The 22,943-nt window shown below is 40.1% G+C and overlaps 1 protein-coding gene and 1 long non-coding RNA gene across 2 annotated transcripts in view; one reads left to right on the top strand and one right to left on the bottom strand.

Moving 5' to 3' along the window:
- Positions 1 to 569: 569 nt before the first annotated feature.
- On the bottom strand, positions 570 to 5,102 carry LOC128653164 (uncharacterized). The gene is made up of 2 exons (XR_008401337.1): positions 4,979 to 5,102; positions 570 to 1,344 (listed from the first exon to the last, which is right to left on the bottom strand). It is a non-coding gene; the product is annotated as an uncharacterized LOC128653164 (long non-coding RNA).
- The window catches only part of EXO5 (exonuclease 5), a 70,565-nt gene continuing 52,636 nt past the window's right edge, over positions 5,015 to 22,943 (top strand). The window contains exons 1-2 of the mRNA XM_053706292.1: positions 5,015 to 5,147; positions 10,828 to 10,894. Of these exons, the coding sequence (XP_053562267.1) occupies positions 5,015 to 5,147; positions 10,828 to 10,894 (200 nt within the window). The remainder of the gene's footprint in view (positions 5,148 to 10,827; positions 10,895 to 22,943) is intronic.

Here is a 22,943-nt window from a genome sequence, read left to right as displayed (position 1 = left end):
TATATATATAATTATTATTTTTTAATGGCACTAATTTCTTTAGCCACCTCTGAAATAAGTACAACTGCACCAGTAAATGACATTGAAGAACAGCAAATAAGTATTGTCAGACCAGTGCCACAACAAAAATGTCATACAGTAAAAAATGCACATACTCGATGGACTTCAGTCTTTTTTCAACCTTATCTACTATGTTATACAGGGTCATATTTATAGTTATGACGCCCATAGGCGTCTCTTTCTCCACATAGATCATGATAATGTTAAACTGAAATTTAATTAGTTCATAAAACAATAGTTTAGAGTAGATGGCATAAGAATAATGGCCCACATTACAAGTGAAGCACTACTGATCCACATTGCGATCCAGTGCTAAAGATAGCACTCAATCTGATATTATAAGTCCATAGTAAAAAACAATTACCAGTGAATATATATTGCTTATATTACAAGTGGTGAGTTATGTGCTGCTCCAGAGCTCTAAAAAGTTAACATGAGTGGATACCTGAAGTGCTAGGGCTACAATAAAAGTATACAAATAAAAAAATGAAGTATTTCACTCATACATATTAAAAGTAAAGTATATGTTTTATCAAAATAAATGTTTACAAAGTTTGATATGGTATATGACAAGGTGTGAAGAACAAAATTTTTCAACTTTTTGACTCAACTTCGGCTAAGCACACTTTTAGGTTATTGCTCGAGCAAAAGCCAGGACATGAGTTTTATAGAGCTCCCCATTGATGTCTATTAGGTGAGGGAGTTAGCACAACCACGCTATCTGACCTCTGGATGTTAGCATGCTTAAGGCTTTTGCTCGAGCACTACCATTTTACTTTCAGCTTGTAATATGAGTGCAGGAATAAGAGCACTATTGATTTAACTTGAGCAGTGTTATTGCTTAATAGCGTAATATTTTTGCCCTCTACTTGTCATCTAGGCCAAAATGTGTAGTGCAATGCTAGGAAAGGTGTTCCGGCTGCACCATGATTGGGATTCACTGATATGGAGTATCAGCTCTATAAGAACAGCTCCATTAATATTCCGCAGACAGCAATTATCACCAAAATAGCATGAAAAAAATGATTTAAATGGACATAGTACTCAAAATATTAAGTCAAAAATATTTTCTTTCATAAGATGATGAGAGTCCAGAATGAGGGATCACAGTAAAGTCCAGTTGAAAACATCATCTATTCTTTGGTGCTTTTTGAGTTATGATTTGGGTCCTTATGCTGCTGACGAACCCATGACTTGCAAATGAGACGCAGCTTCTGACACTGGGCACTACGTTTCTCTTCTGAATATTTTGCACACTCTTTTGTGTATGTGCCACATTTGTATCTGCAAGAATCATCATAACTTTTACTTACAATATTCATACATTTTATACATAAATATTTTATACTAAAAGATTGCAGTTTTTATAAATTGTCGCTTCTTTTCCAGTTCTCATATTTCAGCTAAGATGGGCAAAATGTATTATGAGGCAAATGCCCCGATTGGTTGCAGGCTTTCTCATTTGAATCTGCAACTTATATTTATGAAGCAGCATTTTAAATTGCTGTTTCATAAAACCTATCTGCCAAACTGGAGTCGGATTCATTCGACCGGGGTGATTGACATGCCCTACTCTCACACAGTTAGTTGCGTGACGGTAGGGGGCAGTATTGTACGAGTGTTCCCTTGTGCAGAATTATATAACATTATTTTCGAGGTTTACTGGCTCTTTAACACACCCCAAGAGCAGGGTGAAAAAAGAGAAACGCTTCTAGGCACAAAATTAAGAATGGAAAGAAAAAATTGTATCAATTATGTATATACAAAGTAACTTTTATTATTGCTACTAAAGAGACAGCCTGAAAAGCATACTCTGTTTGCTGCCCAACAAAAATTACAAACACTACAGTACTAGTCAGATTGGCATATTATTGAAAATAAAGTGTTTATTGAAATCAACAATAAGTGGATAACGAAATGAAGGGATGGATTAAAGGTTGCTGTCAATATCACATATAATGGTAACTAGATTGTAACATTAATATAAGTGTGAACGGACCCTATGGCCGTGTTCGGGCAGCGCTTACTCTGAGCGCCAGCACATATGCAGGGGTGATGATGTGGCACTCTGGGTACGTCACCAGTTAGGCAGCTGTGACAAAACTCTCCCATCGCAACATCCCACGTCACCACGCATTGACAGAGTAGTAGGCATGCACAAAGATATCTGCATAGTACAGAGACGCTTCTAATTGCATACAATATTTCTAATACCTTTTAAGTATTAGAAATATTGCATGCAAATAGAAATGTCTCACATATGAATTATATATATGTAATTAATTATCGTGCAGCAGATCCCTTTGTGCATAAAAAAGTTTATTATTAGCTCCCTTACTTGTAAAAGTATTATTGCATTTACAACTTATTTATATAAATATATATAAATAAGTGTTGTAAATTTAATAGTACTTTCAAAAATCGTGATAATAAATAATGTATACATTAACTTTTACATTATTGTAGACATGGAAGCCTCCACAAGCAACACGAGTGTATATAAATATACTGTACTGTATGTATATATATATATATATATATATATATATATATATATATACACATACATATATACACACGTGTTGCTCGTGGAGGCTGCTATGTTATCAAGTGTCTGAGCTTGCTCTGAAAAGTCCCAGCTTTACCAGCACGTTGGAAGGCTGGGACTTACATCATCAGAGCTCTGAGAGAACGCCCAGCTCCTCACTGGCAAGTGTTCACAGAACGCTCCAACAAGTCCCAGTTCAATTGGAGCGCTTGCCGAACACAGCCTATGCTATGTCCAAATTGGTAATAGGCAACTCAATTAGGGAAATAAAACAACACTGATATCCCAAGGTATTAAAAAGTAATGATTTCATCTTCTTCTGAGGAAGGGGGCATGAAGGGGGACGGGAGCGGGTGGGACCGCTACTCCACACTACAGCACGGTAGTGAGTGGGAAGAAGAGGGGGATCCTATGTGGGATCCGTGTCTGGAAAGGGATCTGGTAGGGGGTATGCTAATTGGGGGGGGGGGGCAGTTACACTACGAAAAAAAGTTTGTTTTTTTTAAATTGACAATTATTTAAAGCAAACTGGGTACTGGCAGACAGCTGCCAGTGGCAAATAGGTAGAGAGGAGGGTTAGAGAGCTGTTTGGGGGGATCAGGGAGGTTGGGAGTGATGGGGGATCATACACTGCAGAAAATATATATATAAATAAATATATATATATATATATATATATATATATATATATATATATATATATATATATATATATATATATATATATATATATATATATAAAAACCACCTGTATTTTTATACTGGCAGACTTTCTGCCAGTACTTAAAACGGGGTCACCATTGAGGGTTGGGGGATGGAAGAGGGCTGTTTGAGAGGTATCAGGGAGGGATCAGGAATTGGGATGTGTCAGGTGGGAGGGTAATCTCTACACTAAAGCTAAAATTAACCCTACAAGCTACCTAATTAACCCCTTCACTGCTGGGCATAATACAAGTGTGGTGTGCAGCTGCATTTAGCAGCCTTCTAATTACCAAAAAGCAATGGCAAAGCCATATATGTCTGCTATTTCTGAACCAAGGGCATCCCACAGAAGCATTTACAACCATTTATGCCATAATTGCACAAGCTGTTTGTAAAAAATTTCAGTGAAAAAACAAAAGTTTGTGAAAAAGTTAAAAAAAAATATTTAATTGCATTGGGCGGTGAAATGGTGGTATGAAATATACCAAAATGGGCCTAGATCAATATTTTGGATTGTCTACTAAAAAAAAATATATACGTGTGAAGTGTTATTCAGGGATTCCTGACAGACATCAGTGTTACAATGCAACTCGCTAATTTTGAGAAAAAACTAGTTTGGAAATAGCAACTTGCAAAAAAATGCAAAGAACATGTAAACATTGGGTATTTCTAAACTCAGGACAAAATTTAGAAACTATTTAGCATGGGAGTTTTTTTGGTGGTTGTAGATGTGTAAGAGATTTTGCGGGTCAAAGTTAGAAAAATTTAGGGGTTTTTTTTTCAATTTTTTCATCATATTTTATAATTTTTTACAGTAAATTATATGATATGATGAAAATAATTGTATCTTTAGAAAGTCCAATTGCTAGAAAACAGTAGTAAATGAGTAAAGGAAAATTACAGCTAAACACAAACACTGTAGAAATGTAAAAACAACCCAAGTCTGGGCTAAAGTGCCGACATCGGAACAACTGTTCCGATGTAGACAAATTGAAACCACGCGATCGTGCACACGATCGCGAGATTTCAATTATTGGATCGCGTTTGGGGGCGTCCCTACAACCCTAGGAACGCCCCCAAGACCGCGATCAAGTCCTGACTGCACAGAAGGCTTCAGGACAGCCGTTAGCAATGACGTTCTATTCCGTCATAACAGCTTTAAAGCCCAGTCTAATTATCTAATTATGACATAATAGAACGTCATAACGGCTTTAAAAGGTTAACGGTAAGAAAATGGAAAAATTGTCTGGTCACTAAGGGGTTAATGTAGTTTCCCACCAGAATTGGCTGCTGTCAGCATCTAGTCCTATGAACACAAAACACATAATTTTATTGTCTCCTGAAAATATTATTTTTGTTAAATAAGAAAAAATTTTAAGGTAAAGTATTTTTCAGTTTAATATCCCTAAAAGGTAGCTACTGAATAACTACCGTTTTTTTGTGGAAATGTATGAAGAAGTTATCAGTGCACATTCACTTTAAACTAACTACACATAAGTCCCATAATTTAATTCACTTTGGTTTGGGTCGGGTGAGGTTCTCATATAGGCTAACAACTCTTCCACTTCAACCAGGAGACTGGGGCGGTTTGCTGCTTATGTCATGCGCACGAGAAAAAAGAATAATGAACACGGCCTAATTGATACGCAAAGCGCAGGCATTGCTTACTGATGTCCTAATCCTCCCCATGCAGCACTAATCACAATGTCGGCTGACACCGGACTGCCCAGCGGCTCGGTGTGTGGGCGGGATCCTGAGGAGAACGGGGACGGATTCTCTGACATTAGCGACTCAGAACTATTAACGCTCCAAGATGAAAGCGATCGCGACACAAACGGTGAGATGCTCGGTACGGTGTGGGCGTGGCTACATAGGTCACGGGTTTTTAGTTAGGCGGTCTATTTTGTTTGTATGCGGGAAGTATGAATGCCTTGCCCATTACTGTGTGGTGGCGTGGGACGTTACATAATGGTGCAGCAGCGGCATAGCAACTCCGCTGAAGGGTTGTTTTACATAAGCAGTCTTAGTTCAGTGTTGACTATGGCCTGTAAATTGTTCGGTATTGTCCTAGGTAGAGCGCTGTGCCAAACTGCTGCATAGTATGGCGCCTATTTGTACAAACTAAGAACGAATGTACAAAGTATGTAAAACCAGGTTATGCAAACTAAAAAAAAGCCAGCAAGCAATCAAGGGCTGACACGTCTGTAAATTTGTCTCATGGGACTCTTCAGCAGCAGCCCATCACCGGTGTCACTTCTGGTTTCCGTTGTTGAAAAGATTTAATCTTCTTAAAGGGATATTAAAGCCACATTTCTTTCATGATGATAGAGCATGTAATTTTAAACAACTTTCTTATTAACCCCTATTATCAATTTTTCTTCTCTTGCTATCTTTATTTGAAAAGCAAGAATGTAAGTTTAGAAGCCAGCCCATTTTTTGTTCACAACCTGGGTTGTCTCTGCTGATTGGTGGATCAATTCTGTCCAGTGTACTAAACCAAAAATTGGCTGGCTCATTAGCTTAGATGCCTTCTTTTTTCAAATAAAGATAGCAAGAGAACAAAGAAAAAATTAATAGGAATAAATTAGAAAGTTGCTTAAAATTGCATGCTCTATCTGAATCATGAAAGTAAAATTTGGGTTTAGTATCCCTTTAAGCTTGTAGCCACCAATCAGCAAGCGCTACCCAGGTGATGAACCTAAAATGCGTCAGGTCCTAAGCTTACATTCAAATAAAGTGTAGGAGTAAATTGAGAAAGTCTCTTAAAATTGAATGCTCTATCTCACTGGTTTTCAGGCCTCCCTAACAGGCCACATTTTGAGGATATCAGAAGTAGAGCACAGGCAATTATTGACATCTACCGGTCTGGGAAACACTCAATTTCTTATCTCTACAAAACTATAATCTCTTTAGAAACTAAAGATAAAATAATAGATCTCTATGCGAAATGGCGCCTAAAGATTAGAAATTTAAAATTTGAGCATTTCAAAAAGAGTTTCAGCTTAATTACAGAGTATACTCGTGATATTGCATTTAGAGAATCACATATCAAATTAATAAAGAGTATATTTAACACCAAAGCGAATATCTAAATGGAGCAGTCAAGGTTTTACTAAATGCCCAAGGTGCAATTCTACAGAAGCTGACTTAAAGTAAGTGTTGACTGTCCCTTTAACATGTTTTAATATTGAAAATAAAAAAACGGAGGTCCGCCTACACTATACCCCTCCTGCCTTGCCGCCTTGCTTCTGTCCTAATCAGCGTAGCTAACTACACTAATACCCGGTAAATATGGATGCCGAACTCCCCCCACCATTACGTAGCTGCCTTCTTCTTCAACTGATAAGCAAATCAGAATCCAGTCCTCGGACAGAAATTGCAAGCGTGTGCAATTTCTGTCCGAGAACTGGATTCTGATTTGCTTATCAGTTGAAGAAGAAGGCAGCTACGTAATGGTGGGGGGAGTTCGGCATCCATATTTACCGGGTATTAGTGTAGTTAGCTACGCTGATTAGGACAGAAGCAAGGCAGGAGGGGTATAGTTTAGGCGGACCTCCGTTTTTTTATTTTCAATATCAAAACATGTTAAAGTAAATGTTGACTGTCCCTTTAATACATGCTTTCTATTCTTGTCCGAAGATTCAGCAGTTTTGGTGTAAGATAGTATATTGGCTGAATAAATTTATATCTAGTAGAATCTAAATTAAAGTAGAACAGGTTCTATTTCTCATGTATGAGAAGGATATACAAAATAAGCACCTAGTCAATACTGCTATATTAGTTGCAAGACAGATGATTTTAAGAAGCTGGAAAGATAAAAGAGCACCTGGTATTACTGCATTTGTTAATAATATGTTGTTCCAAGTGGCAACAGACATAAAAGACCCCTTCATTTTTGTAGATGCTAAGTTAATAATATTTCTGGCTAAATGGGAACATTTTATATTATCACTTCCAGATCAGATGCAGACCCAAATGATAGCTCCGATAAGGGACTCTGCTTTATTTCAACAACTGACTTTGTCAAATAGATATCCGGCATTCTGGAGAAATGGATAATTTCAAAAAGTAGTGCAAGAGGGAGTGGGGGAGGCGTATGTGGTTATTTGGTAACAAAGTGCTGGTCATAAGAGATTACTGTTATACATACTAAAGGAATTGAAAATTCCCAATCTCTTGGTAAATATATTTTGATAAAATTCTGATTCCAGAACCAGCAATAGTATTAGAAATTTACGTATGAATAAAATACGGAAAAAAAAAAAAAAATCTCCAAACTTTACTGGTATATTCTAAGTTCTCTTAAGGTCTAGTTAAGGATCTATGGCATAGCTTTTTCTTTTTTGAGTATATCGTTAAAATATCAATGTTGTGTAATATACATGTATCAAATGCAATCTTTATTGTTATAAAATACTATGCCCTGCGTGGTGTATAATCATGTAATTTGTCGATTTCATTTGCTATTGGAGAATAATAAAAATTATTTATAAAAAAAAAAAAAGTAGAGCACAGGCAAAACAATTAGCTGCTTAGTAAACATGGTTATTTTACCTGCTCTAATCCAAGGAAATCCTGAAAACCTGGCCTGTTGGAGGGTCCTGAGGACAGGTTTGCAAACCAGTGCTCTATCTGAATCATGAAAGAAAACGTGGGTTTAATATCCCCCTACATCTCAGACCTTGTCTCCAGATACTCTCCCTCCCGTTCCCTTCGCTCCTCTCATGATCTCCTCCTCTCTTGTTACCTCCTCACATTCCCGTTTACAAGATTTCTCCAGACTGGCTCCCATCTTGTGGAACTCTGCCTCGCTCCACAAGAATCTCCCCTAGTTTAAAAAGCTTCAAGTGCTCCCTGAATACTCTCCTATTCAGGGACGCATATAACCTACACTAACCTTCCTATCTCCACTGCTATCCTTAAACCCCATAGCATGTAAGCCTATGAGCCCAGCTTTTTGTTGTTCACCTTCATAAGAGCCGACTACAACAGTGCAACTCTCGGCAGGACCCCCTACCTATTTGATCCCTGTAATTGTTTTTTATATACCACCTATGTTCATAGCGCTGCAGAGCCTGTTGACGTTCTACAAATACCTGATAATAATATCCTTTTAAAAACTAAAATTTCTCTGTATCCCTTTCCACCTGCAATGGTTATAAGCCAATCTCCTGTCCTCACTGCAAATCATTGTAAGCTATGAACATAGACACATTTCACTCTTTGCACTCTACTGCAGAAACACTCTTAACCCCTTCACTACCAGGAATTTCAGAGAAGAACTTGCCCAAAATACCGGATAATTATTTGCTATCATTCAATTTAAACAGAAATAGAGCCTTTTTTAATTTACCTGTCAAAACTAAATATATATATATTTTTTTTACTTTTTCACAAACTTTGTGTTTCTCATTGAAATTATTTACATACTGGTTGTGCAATTGTGGCACAAATGATTCTAAAAACTTCTCTTGGATCCCCTTTGTTCAGAAATAGCAGACATACATGGCTTTGCCATTGCTTTTAGCCAAAACGCGTCAGCCTGCTAGCTGACATAGGGACATATGCCTCCTGTTCTGTATTTTATGTAATATTTAAATAAAAGCTTACATTTTTTTTAAGCTCCCTGCACATCTTTTGCTTATAAACAAGGGTTAAACACATAGTAAAACTGTCACTCGGGACTTGAGTGGGACCCACCATTGATCTAATCAGCAGTGCTAGTTGCACATCTGAGTTGTGTAACTTTTTATTGGATCAGCGTCGGGCGATGATTGGGACCATCAATGCACCACGGGTCCCAAGCAGTACTTTTCCTGTGTTTAACCCCTTTGCAGTAGTTAAAGGGACACTGAACCCACATTTTTTCTTTTGTGATTCAGATAGAGCAGTGCTTTCCAAACTGTGTCGTGACACATTAGTGTGTCGGCAGCAGTGTGTAGGTGTATTCCTGCTTCAACACAAATTTTTGTGAATTGTAATTTTTTTTTTGGTTTCCGACTTTCCGCCTGCCTGCTACGCACATCACATGGTTGACACCTAGTGGGTCACAGATCATCTTAACCTATTGGCGCAGCTCAGCGGGAACTGAAACTATTCCCATTGGCGGCTTTGGTAGCACATTGGCTCCTGACTGCACGTGTAGTCTCCTCAATCGACTTGTGACTGCATGTGTAGTCAGTGAGTGGTAAAGCAGTGTGTTTGCAGTGTGGGCAGTAGTCGGTCAGACTCGCAGAGCTCTGAGGGTGTCAGCTTAAACGCTGAGCGGAAATTAGAAGTCAAAGTGTTTTGGTTTTTTTTGCAGCTAGCTCCCAGTCGTGCATTGCTGCTCCTGCTCTAGATATATAGATAGGAAGTGGAAGCTTAAAAATGCTTGATGATTAATTGCAAGTGTCTTTATCTAATACTCCACAAAATATTCAGAAACTGTGTTCATCCCATCAACCTCATACATCTCATTAAAATAGTAAGTAGCTATTGGAGTTATTAAACTTTTTTTTTTATTCTTGCCTATACATACTGTTACTTGTAAATACATTTTGTTATTATATAATTTATGTATGTGTCCATATCTCTTTAAACAAGTTAGTTTAACCTCCTGTTTGTTAGTACAACTGAATTACTGTGTCGCAAAATGATGTAGGTCTAAAAAGTGTGTCACTAACATGAAAAGTTTGGAAAGCTCTGAGATAGAGCATGCAATTTTAAGCAACTTTCTAATTTACTCCTATTATCAATTTTTGTTTTCATTTTCTTGGTATTATTATTATTTGAAATGCAAGAATGTAAGTTTAGATGCCGGCCCATTTTTGGTGAACAACCTGGGTTGTTCTTTCTGATTAGTGGATAAATTCACCCACCAATAAACAAGCACTCTCCTTTTTTGCCTTTTTCAAATAAAGATGGCAAGAGAATGAAGAAACATTTATAATAGGAGTAAATTAGAAAGTTGCTTAAAATTGCATGCTCTATCTGAATCACAACAGAAAAAATTTGGGTTCAGTGTCCCTTTTAAATACTCAGTAGAGTAGGGTCAATAGTAGTAAAATGACATGTTCTAACGAATTGTTTCTCAACCGTGGTACTCAAATACCCCCAACAGGCCAGATTTTCATTATAGCTGAACTAGTGCACAGTTGAAATAATCATATAATGGATGAGAACAGGTTAGTAACCATGGTCTTACTGATCAGCTGATTACTTCACCTTTGCACTGGTTCAGCTATAATGAAAACAAGCTTGTTGGGGGGTACTTCAGGACAGCAGTTGAGAAACACTGCTCTAATAGATTAGAGCATGTCATTTGTATTATGTTCCTTTAAACTTTCCAAAGCACATAATAACTGTACAGATTATAAATAAATAAATTTATGTTAAATTATAAAACAGACATTACAAAAAATTTAGCTAATATCTGTTTATATTTAGGATAATGTAATAAACTACTATATACTCTCTTGCGTGTTGTGACATAATTGCTTCCTAGTATTTCAAGATTCTCTGTAATTGTATTATAGATGCTGCATGTGTATCACACAAGAATGTCCAGTCGAGCGAAGAAGTGGTCCAAAGCTCTGGAAATACGTAGGTGTTAATCTGAATGGTAAAAATGTTTTTACATATTTTTTTTATGTTTAATATTAAATATTGCAATTAAAGGGCCATTAAAGTCAAAATATTACATGGTATAATTTAGGCATGTGCATTTTTACTTTTCAGCACTAAACAAATGCCAACGATGGTGGCCGCAATCTGCATTCAGCAATTTTCAGAGTCTGATTTATTCTTGTGAAAGTGCAGGACACTAAAATCTGGATTTGCACAGATCTTAGTGTGTTGCACTTTCACAAGAATAAATCTGGCTCCGAAATTTGCTGAATGTGGCTTGCAGCCACCATCTTAGGCATTCATTTAGATTTGCAGGGGTGCGACCCATGCTCCTCTATGGGTTACTAGTCTTAAAGGACCAGTAAACACAGTAGATTTGCATAATCAACAAATGCAAGATAACAAGACAATACAATTGCATTTACTCTGAATTTCAAATGAGTAGTAGATTCTTTTCTAACACATTTCAAAGTTATGTATATTTCCACTCCCCCTGTACCATGTGATAGCAATCAGCCAATCACAAATGCATATACGTATAGTCTGATTTCTTGCACATGCTCAGTAGGAGCTGGTGACTCAAAAAAAAGTGTAAATATAAAAGACTGTGCACATTTTTTTTAATGGAAGTAAATTTGAAAGTTGTTTAAAATTACATGCTGTATCTGAATCATGAAAATTTAATAAAATCTGAGTGTCCCTTTAAACTGACATGCTGTAACAAATTAGAGCATATAATTTTTTGACTATAATGGTACTTTAATTAAAGAGAAAATCGTTTTATTTGCGTGTGAACTTTGTAGTAGCAAAACTAAATAAAAGTTAATTAGTTCCAAGATAGGAAAAGCAACAACATTCAAATATAAAGTCTTACTATATCCCTATCTACCAGCAGTATTTGTCTAGTTACAGTTAAACAGTTTGTTTAAACAGAGCATGTAGCTTGCAAAACGTTAAAGGGACACTTTACTGGGGCATGGCCAAGAGGCAGTCATGGCGGATGGAAAAAACTATAGCTCCAAAGGCTGACAACCTAATCTAATAATTTATTTATAGCGCTATCCACTGCCAGCCTAGAATAATCATATATTCGGTTTTCGAAGCAACACACAACCGAAATATATTCTTTTATTGCCACTCTGCAGCTTGAGTATGTGATCTGGGGCAGATACATATGCGGCGAGGGCCTGTCACGCGGATCTTTGCACTATCCTCACTCCGGTTCATCGAGTGAAACTGATGCGGAGGATTTACCTGGTCATATAGCCTGGAATACTCATTGGAGAGAACATCAGCCACCTTCACAATACCCCTTATCCCCAGCCGCCTTATAACAGATTACCTTCATCAGACTATGGAGGTAGAGATGACTACAGTGCTAGCCCTCCTCGAAGGTCTAGGACACGGGATAGATTTAAGATACGGCCAGCTCTCTGTTGATATTCGCTCACTAGGCACCAGGGAAGACAGATTCAACATCCATGCCATAAGAGATGAGACATCAGTGGGGCGGCGTCGAGAAGAGCAAGATACAGATGCTCAAACACACACCAGGAGATACGCTACCACAACACAGCACATCCCTACGAATTCCTCCAGCTCTCTCATCTCCTTTATCATCGGAAGCCACGGCCTGTCTGTGGAGCAAGGGGGAAGGCTTTTTCTCTAAGCAGACCAAGGTTGAATTAGATCTTCCTCCTCCTACGCATCTAGCTCCCGGAGTAGCAATACAACCATCTAAGCCCAGAGACATTTCAGGCACTCCGGCCCACTCAGCCGAGTTTGGAGCAGAAGACACCATCAAACCCAACCACCTGATACCGACTACAAGATCTCCATGCTATAAGAATAAGATCAGCCGGACAGCTGATCAACGCTTATCAACGCAAGGGCAAAGCTACTGCTTTGCCCTTGCGTTGTCTCAGACCTGTTTGTGAGGGCTCCTGTGTATTACCTGGCTGTCTGACGTCTCTCCTGGTTCCTGATCCCTGGCTTGTTCCTGACTCTGCTGTTCTCTTTGTGTCATGAAAATATAGTAACCTAACTCTCTGTCCATCCTTTGCTGATTGTGTTCTTGCACCTATCTAGAAAATCCCTCCCACTCACTTCGTATAAAGGATCAACTAACCTAATGTTGATTGCTTAGAATTCTGTCTCTCTAACGCAACGGACCTACTCAGGATTCACTCTCCTCAGCAGCTGTTGCACCTGACACAGGATCTCTGCTCAAACGAACCGGCTGTGACGTCACACGCCACCGGAACTTTCACATGCTACTCGTATTCCTCCTTGCAAGCGCTAACCGGCAACGGACCTCACTGGTTACCAACAAAAGCTCTTACTAAAAGGACTTGAACCTCTCTTTACTCGGTAAGATTCAAACCTAATATCTTACCTGTTCCTCATACCGCATCTCTGCATAGAAACTGAACTGTTCAACTTAATGTAACTACTGCGTTACTCTCCTCCAGACTATACATAGCCAAATTAGAATTCTTGTTGCTTAGCTGCAGATTCATAAGTAAACCAATATTAATTGCCAGACATATCTACTTACATATTAAACAACTGTTGCGCCCTTGTTAAATATATGTACAAGATATCTGCCTTACTACATTCACATTAATTTTTACGCTGCAGTTGTGGTTCAACATTACTTCTTTTTGTTCTTTCTTCTGCCTTTTAGGAAAAGCAGAATAAAATCTGACACTTTGTTCCTGATTCTGGCTTGTCTGATTACTCACTTTGGCTCCTGACTCGGCTCATCTGACTACCAGCTCTGGCTTGTTATTTGTTTTGTGGACTTTTTATTATTTTTTGCTATTAATAAAGGTGTGATTCTTTTTGCACTTCTCGTCTCAGTCTGATTCCTGGCACCCTGACATTACGCAAGGGCCATGAATCCTGATGGTGCTAATTATCCACCTTTACCGGCCATCATTTCCAGGATGGATATACAGGATCACCGCTTGGATCAATTTGCACTAGCCCTGCAAACCCTGCTGACTCGCACTGCACATTTGGACCAAAGTTATGGCTGCTTCTGTTTCCGCTGCTGCACCTAGTCCTACCAGGAGCATGTCCGGTTCTGCACCTCTACCTCAGCGATATGGAGGCTATCCTAATCAGTGCAGAGGGTTTTTGAACCAGGTGGGCATTTACTTTGAGATGTTACCTAAGGCGTTTCCCTCTGACAGAGCTAAGGTGGGATTTCTCATCTCGTTACTCTCTGACACAGCTCTTGAGGCGGTCAAAGAGTTCCGTAATGAGCGGAATAGGGTAAGCATTCTTAATGGTAAGATGATTAACACCCCTATAATAGATGCATGGTCTTAACTCGCCACCCTTTTTCTTCACAAATAAAAAGCCAGCCCCTGCAAGAGAGCAGGATTTGAGGATGATCCCCCGCGACAGAGCTTCGGCAATATACTCCTCCATAGCACAATTCTCCGCAACAGACAGAGGGTAAACCCGGCCCCGAGGAGGAATGGCTTTGGGTTGCAGGTCTATGGCACAATCGTAAGACCGATGAGGAGGCAACGTACCGGCAGGCACCTTGTCAAAAACGTCTAGGAACTCTCGGTACTCCTCTGGCAATTGAGATACCGAAGAAGTGCACAAGACTAACTGGTTTCCGAAAACAAGTGGAAATACATTGCGGAGACCACGACAAAATTTCGGACCTGCACCAGTCGAGACTGGGATTGTGCTTTTGGAGCCAGGGATAACCCAGAACAACCGGAAAATGCGGAGCGTTATCACCTGGAACTGGAGGGTTTCAAAATGGAGAGCCCCAACAGCCATGGATAACGGAGCAGTTTCATGAGTAACGAGTGCGGGTTGAAGGGGCTAATCCCTTGTGGGAGACTAATAAACCTGTGACTTCAAATTACCCTGAATTTGTGGCCTCCTTTCTAAGGGTATTTGATGTTCCGGCTCGCTCCTCCTCTGCTGCTAAACGACTTATGTCCATTCAGCAAGGTACAAAATCTGTTGCTCAGTATGCCATTGAGTTCCGTACACTTGCCGCAGAGGTAAGTTGGAACAATGAAGCCCTTGTTGCCGCCTTCTTTCATGGGCTCTCTGATGCGATTAAAGACGAAGTTGCTGCCAGAGATTTACCAGAAGATCTTGAGGCATTGGTGTCTTTTTTTTTTTTTTTTTTTTTTTTTTATCCTAATTGACATCAGCCTAAGTGAGAGGCCCTCTTTCAAGGAGCGCTTGCGGAAGCCTCCTGTTCCATTGTCTCCTACGTGTTCGTTCTCACCCATGCCTCCTTCTCCTCCCATGACTCCTGGTCCCGAGTCACCAGGTACTGCTGAGCCGATGCAGTTGGGATTCACACGTCTCTCTGCGGCGGAGAGGGCCTTTAGGAGGAGTGAGGGGCTCTGCCTCTATTGTGGGTTACAGGGCCACCTTTTGAAGTCTTGTCCTACACAGCCGGGAAACGCTCACACCTAAGGTCCTGTTGGGGGTAGACCTTGGGTGGTTTATCCTTGTCCCTGGAATCGCTAAAGGAGAAACATTTGGTCACAGTTGTCCTTTCCTGAGTGGACTCTTCCATAGTCACCCAGGCTCTTGTTGACTCCGCTGCTGCGGGCTATTTCATTGAAAGTGCTTTTGTATCAAAGCACTCCATTCCTGTGTTGCCTCGGTCCGTTCCGCTTCCTATTGAGGCCATTGATAGCAGGCCCCTTCAACCCGCACTCGTTACTCATGAAACTGCTCCGTTATCCATGGCTGTTGGGGCTCTCCATTTTGAAACCCTCCAGATCCAGGTGATAACGCTCCGCATTTTCCGGTTGTTCTGGGTTATCCCTGGCTCCAAAAGCACAATCCCAGTCTCGACTGGTGCAGGTCCAAAATTTTGTCGTGGTCTCCGCAATGTATTTCCACTTGTTTTCAGAAACCAGTTAGTCTTGTGCACTTCTTCGGTATCTCAATTGCCAGAGGAGTACCGAGAGTTCCTAGACGTTTTTGACAAGGTGCCTGCCGGTACGTTGTCTCCTCATCGGTCTTACGATTGTGCCATAGACCTGCAACCCAAAGCCATTCCTCCTCGGGGCCGGGTTTACCCTCTGTCTGTTGCGGAAAATTGTGCTATGGAGGAGTATATTGCCGAAGCTCTGTCGCGGGGGATCATCCTCAAATCCTGCTCTCTTGCAGGGGCTGGCTTTTTATTTGTGAAGAAAAAGGGTGGCGAATTAAGTCCATGCATCTATTATAGGGGTGTTAATCATCTTACCATTAAGAATGCTTACCCTATTCCGCTCATTACGGAACTCTTTGACCGCCTCAAGAGAGCTACGGTCTTTACTCAACTTAATTTGAGAGGAGCGTACATTCTCTTTAGGATCAAGGAGGGCCATGAAGGGAAAACAGCATTTAATACCAGGAGCGGGCATTATGAGTATCTTGTAATGCCCTTTGGCCTATGTAATGCTCCTGCTGTTTTCCAGGAGTTTATTAATGATGTCCTACAAAATATGTTCCAACAGTGTGTTGTGGTGTACTAAGACGACATCCTCATACACTCACCCAAACTTGAGGCTCATCGTTCTGATGTTACACGGGTTCTTCAGAGGCTACGTGAGAACGACCTGTTTTGTAAACTCGAGAAATGTGAGTTCTATCAGACTCAAGTAACCTTCCTAGTTTATGTTATCTCCGTTGCAGGGCTCTCCATGGATCCTGACAAGTTATCTGCAGTTCTGCAGTGGCCTCGTCCAGTTGGTCTTCGGTCTATTCAATGTTTTTTTGGGTTCGCCAATTACTATAGAATGTTTATCAAAAACTTTTCTTCCTTGGTCAAACCTATCACAGACATGACCCGTAAAGAGAATGATCCACTCCATTGGTCACCTACTGCCATTAAGGCCTTTGATAGTCTTAAGACTGCCTTTGTTGCCGCTCCAGTTCTGGCTCATCCTAACCCTGTCCTGCCTTTCGTTCTTGAGGTCGATGCATCTGAGACTGGAGTAGGTGCCCTCTTGTCTCAACGTCCTACACCTGATGGTTCCTTGCATCCGTGTGGTTTCTTCTCTAAGAAATTGTCTCCAGCGGAGTGCAATTATGAAATTGGCGACATAATTGGCCATAATTTTGGCACTCAAGGAATGGAGGCATCTTCTCGAGGGTACTAGCGTGCCAGTGCTCATTATTGCTGACCACAAGAATTTAACTTAGCTATCTGAAGCAAAACGTTTGTCGCCCTGACAGGCCAGATGGGCGCTATTTTTGTCTCGGTTTAATTATGTGGTCTCCTACCTGCCTGGTAGTAAGAATGTTAGAGCTGATGCCCTCTCTACTGATGCCCTCTCTACTGATGGCTACCATACATTTGATTTCTCCCTTGGGGGAGGAGATCCTGGCTGCACAAACCAATGCATCTCCTGAGAAACCTAGTGGTAAGTGTTTTTGTTCCTGAGAATCTTCAAACTAAACTTTTGCACACTTACCACTATCCTAAAGCCGCAGGTCACCCAGGTAAGAACCAAATGATTTGGTCTGTCACTCGACAATTCTGGTGGCCAGGTCTTCGTTCTGATGTTGCTGCGTATGTTGCCTCCTGCTCAGTTTGTGCACGGAATAAGACTCCTCAACGTCTTCCTGTGGGTCTTCTTCAACCTATTGCTAATGGTGAGCGTCCTTGGACACATCTTTCCATGGACTTCATTATCGAGCTCCCTGTTTCTAATGGCAATACTGTTATCCTTATGGTGGTTGACCGTTTTTCTAAAAAGTCACATTGCATTCCCTTGGAGAAGTTGCCTACCGCTCAGGAGCTTGCTTAAATTTTTGCCCGGGAGGTCTTCCGTTTGCATTGGTTACCCAAGGAGATAATTTGTAAATATGTAAAATTAATTAATACCTGTGTAGGGGGATATAAAACCTATGTGAGGAAATACCTAAAAAAATTATAACCAATCCTAGAATATAAAATCGTAATATAAAGGTTCTATATATAAGGAACAACCAACAAGTAAAGGCTATTAAACAGTAACAATTTAAACAGTAACAATTTAATAACACAGTATAAAACAATAAATTATAGAATAAAGGGATGTCTCTCTAGATGCATAAATAGGTTCCTAAAAATATATACACAGTGTGTAGGAGCAAAAGGGAGCTCAAAGTTACTTGCGCATAGTAAAAATATTTAATACACTGTAGCCAGGGCCTATGGCTGTTAAAATACAATGAAGGTACCTTAGACTGTCTGTAGTAAATTCCAATAAAATCCTATGTGATAGGAAAAGAAGAAAAGTATCGGTGATATTACCTTGGTGAGCCGATCTTATATTTTTAGGAGCCTATTTATGCATCTAGGGAGACGTCCCTTTATTCTATAACTTACTGTTTTATTAAATTGTTACTGTTTAAATTGTTACTGTTTAATAGCCTTTACTTGTTGGTTGTTCCTTATATATAGAACCTTTATATTACGATCTATTTTATATTCTAGGATTGGTTATAATTTTTTTAGGTATTTCCTCACATAGTTTTTATATCCCCTACACAGGTATTAATTAATTTTACATATTTACATACTTTGTTTCTATAAAATTAGATCCCTGCTTTTTAGAGCTTACTCCTTCTTTCACACTTAATGGTATTTTCACTTTTGTTTCTTTGAGGGGAACACACGAGTATAGCAGGATCTCATTTATTCCTTCAGCGCTTCTACCTTTTCTTTCTTTTTGTTACCCAAGGAGATAGGTAGCCAGTTTGTCTCCAGATTTTGGCGTTCCTTTTGTGCTCAAATGGGGATCCAGCTTTCCTACTCCTCTACATATCACCCTCAATCCAATGGGGCTGCGGAACGTTCTAATCAAGCTCTGGAACAGTTCCTCCGTTGCTATATCTCAGTTCACCACAATAATTGATCTGAACTGTTACCTTGGGCAGTTTGCTCGTAATAGTGCTATTAATGCTTCCTCCAAGTTATCCCCGTTCATGCTGAATTATGGGTTTCAACCATCCTTGTTGCCCGATTCATTCATGTCTCAGGGTATTCCGGCTTTGGAGGAGCATCTCCGGCAACTCCGTTCCACGTGGGTGCAGATTCAGGATTGCCTTCATCGTTCTATGCAGCGCCAAAAGTTCCAGGCCAATTGTAGGCGTCTGCCCGTGCCTTCCTACCAGGTTGGTGAGAGAGTTTGGCTGTCCTCCCGCAACTTGAACCTTTGTGGGCCTTCCAATAAACTGGTCCTTTTCGAATACTCAGACGGGTCAATCCTGTGGCCTACGCTTTTGACCTTCCTCCTGCAATGCGCATCTCCAATGTTTTTCATGTCTCCCTCTTGAAACCATTGGTTTGTAATCTGTTTACCATTTTGTTGCCTCGTCCCCGTCCTATCTTTGTTGACAACCATGAGGAGTATGAGGTCAGCAGCATTATTGACTCTCGTATGTCCAGGGGCCGCATACAGTATTTGGTTCACTGGAGGGGCTACGGTCCTTAGGAGCGTTCATGGGTTCCCTCCTCTGATATTCATGCTCCCGCCCTCCTCCGTGTCTTCCATGCCCGTTTCCCCAATAAGCCTTTTGTCCTCCCGCGGGGGAGCGGTCGTTGAGGGGAGGGTACTGTCAGGGTTTTTTCCCCTGCTTTGTTTGCCATGTGCTGCTGGCAGCCATTTTGCTCACCTTTCTTGCTGACTGTGTGATGCTGCTCATTTCCTACACTTCGTTTTATGGCCAGACTGGTGTACATCATCAGTGTGAGACAGGATGCAGTCTGAGAATTGTGATGTCATCACTTATTATTTAAAGGGCCTCTGTTCAGTATGCTTTGCCCTTGCACGTACCCACGATAGCTCACAATGACTTAAGCGCAGATTATATGCAGCGCTATGAGAAACATGGGTTTCTCAGACAAGATACTTTACAAGCTCCTACGGGACTGTCGAATGGCCTTTTTGATCCAGGAGGCGATTGTTATTGTTTGTCTGCCTGACATGTAGGGCCGAATTAAGGGACTCTAGCACAGTCAGACAGTTGAACGTCACAAAGGTTATGACTGCCAGCACCCTGGGCATTATTTCTTACTATAAGATATATTGGTTTGTTATGTAGAAATTGCCTGTTCGTTGTGTTTATTTGAATATGTTTACACCTGGTTAACCAAAGACTAATTAACAGACACTAGAGTCACACTGGGGGTTGTAAGACTTAAGTTACTCTGCCATCAGAGCCGGTCTTGGTTGCTATGCACACCAGTAAATTTCCTTTGTAGCTTTTGACCCTCACACTTCACTCGTTAAAAGCATCTAGATATCTATGCTGCAGCTAACGATGTAGATCTTAACTCTATTATAAAGACAGGACCTATACACTTAGTATCTGAACCTACCTTACCAGTGAGCTAATCTTACAAAGTACACTCAACATCTCTTTTTTAGCAGTGACTATTTGGGATATCATGTTTAGTTATTACATGTGAGGGCTTAGCTCTCCTTAAGCGGCCTGTTTTAATCTACGACCGCTATATAGCGAGACTCTGCAGGCTAGGAAAACATACAGACACATGCCTTCTTGTACCATCAGCAGTTGAGTTACTACTGAGATCATAAATAGGATACATATTTCATATGACCACTGCATTCCTATGTCTAGATGCCAACACTAGCCATAACTTAATTCTACACCTATAGTTGCTGAGACCCTCCCTGACTAGGTACAGATGGTAATTAGTCCATTGCATAAATAGGAAACTTTTACTGACACCTGCTGAAACACTTCCTCATTCTATCCTCCCTAGAGCATAAGATATGAGACATGTCTATCCATCTACTTACATTACTAGGATGGGAGGAAGACTCATGTGCACTCTTCTCCTCATTCCCTAGTCTCACAGCTTGTCTTCAATGGCTAGGTTTATATCTAGGGCTTAAGCTTGTTAACATGATATACTTGTTCCCTAGAGTGCCATAGGATGTAATGGGTTGTTACTGAGTCTCCTCTCCAAGCTCATTTCATGATTCCGAAATAACTGCTCCATGGATATTAATAGACATATTACTCTCTCAGGGACCTTATATCTGTTTACGTGTCGCACTAAGTAACTATAGGTTAGTTTACATCTCACTAGATATAGCCCCTAATTTAAGCATAACCAGTTCCTTAACACTAGGTGGAGTTCTAGAGAGGGGTTTCAGTACTGGCTTTTTTGTTTCTCTTCCTATAGATATCCCCAGTGTAGGTTCTAGCAGTAGTTTGGGATGCCACCGCCCTATGACATTGGGTCCCTACACATTATGATTATGGATCTCATGCTAATTCTCAGCACTGATGTAACCAGGTATATTGTTAACACCTGATACTTTCAAATTACCTCTAATGCAAATAGTCTACAACCACCTAAACTTTAGAAACTATTCCTTTGAGAACCAGGTCTTGATTCCTTAAACCCCTACACCAATATATAGAACGCCCGCCCCTCCATTTCCCCCCCCCCCAATTTAAAGCAGCTCTTGCCTGCTGATTACCCCTAACATTTTTTATCGACACCTGGTCGTTTATTCCCTAGATACTTGCTAGTTTTTACATTTACCCTTTACATTTATGTTATTGTACACAATTTTGAAACCTCAATAAAAAAATATTTAAAAAAAAAGGGGGCACTTTACTCTAATTTTTTTTTCCCTTTAATTTATCAATAGTCCATTTCTTTCATGTAATTGGCAAGAGTCCATGAGCTAGTGACATATGGGATATACAATCCTACCAGGAGGGGCAAAGTTTCCCAAACCTCAAAATGCCTATAAATACACCCCTCACCACACCCACAATTCAGTTTTACAAACTTTGCCTCCTATGGAGGTGGTGAAGTAAGTTTGTGCTAAGATTTCTACATTGATATGCGCTTCTCAGCATTGTTGAAGCCCGATTCCTCTCAGAGTACAGCGAATGTCAGAGGGACGTGAAGGGAGTATCACCTATTGAATACGATGATTTTTCATGGGTTCTCTGTTATCGGTCGTAGAGATTCATCTCCTACCTCCCTTTTCAGATCGACGATATACTTTCAAATTTACCATTACCTCTACTAGAGAACTGTTTTAGTACTGGTTTGGCTATCTGCTATATGTGGATGGGTGTCTTTTGGTAAGTATGTTTTCATTTACTTAAGACACTCTCAGCTATGGTTTGGCACTTTATGCAAATTATATAAAGTTCTAAATATATGTATTGTACTTATATTTGCCATGAGTCAGGTTCATGTATTTCCTTCTGCAGACTGTCAGTTTCATATTTGGGAATATAAACACTTTAAGAAATTTGTTTCTTAACTGGGGTTTAGTCTTTTTTTCAATTTGATTACTTTTGCATTTGCGGGTATTAGGCCCGCGGGTGCTTCAAATGTTAGACTTTATTGCGTCATTTTTGGCGTGAATTTTTGGCGCAGGAAATTACGTTTTTGACGCAACTTCGTCATTTCCGGTGTGATACGTGACGTCGAGACCTTTCACACGGCGGCGAGACCTTTCACACGGCGGCGTCATTAGTGACGCAAGTGTGTAATTTCCGGTCATTTTTGGCGCCAAAAAAGTTTACGTTACGTTGTGCGTCATACTTGGCGCCAATTTTTCTTAATTATTTCAATACCCCATTGTTGTTTGCCTCCTGCTTTCTTTTCTATCAAGAGGCCTATGCTTTTGCATTTTTTCTCATTCCTGAAACTGTCATTTAAGGAAATAGATAATTTTGCTTTATATGTTGTTTTTTCTTTTACATTGAGCAAGATGTCCCAATCCGATCCTGTCTCTGAAGTTTCTGCTGGAACATTGCTGCCTGACATGGGTTCTACAAAAGCTAAGTGCATTTGTTGTAAAATTGTAGAAATTATTCCACCGAATGTCATTTGTAATAGTTGTCATGATAAACTTTTACATGCAGAAAGTGTTTCTATCAGTAATAGTACATTGCCAGTTGCAGTTCCTTCAACTTCTAATGTGCATGATATACCTGTAAATTTTAAAGAATTTGTTTCTGAATCTATTATGAAGGCTTTGTCTGCATTTCC

This window comes from Bombina bombina, chromosome 3 (assembly GCF_027579735.1).
Source record: "Bombina bombina isolate aBomBom1 chromosome 3, aBomBom1.pri, whole genome shotgun sequence".
Lineage (NCBI taxonomy): Eukaryota > Metazoa > Chordata > Amphibia > Anura > Bombinatoridae > Bombina > Bombina bombina.
The sequence above is the reverse complement of the archived record's forward strand: the minus strand, read 5'-3'. Positions and strand labels throughout refer to the sequence as shown.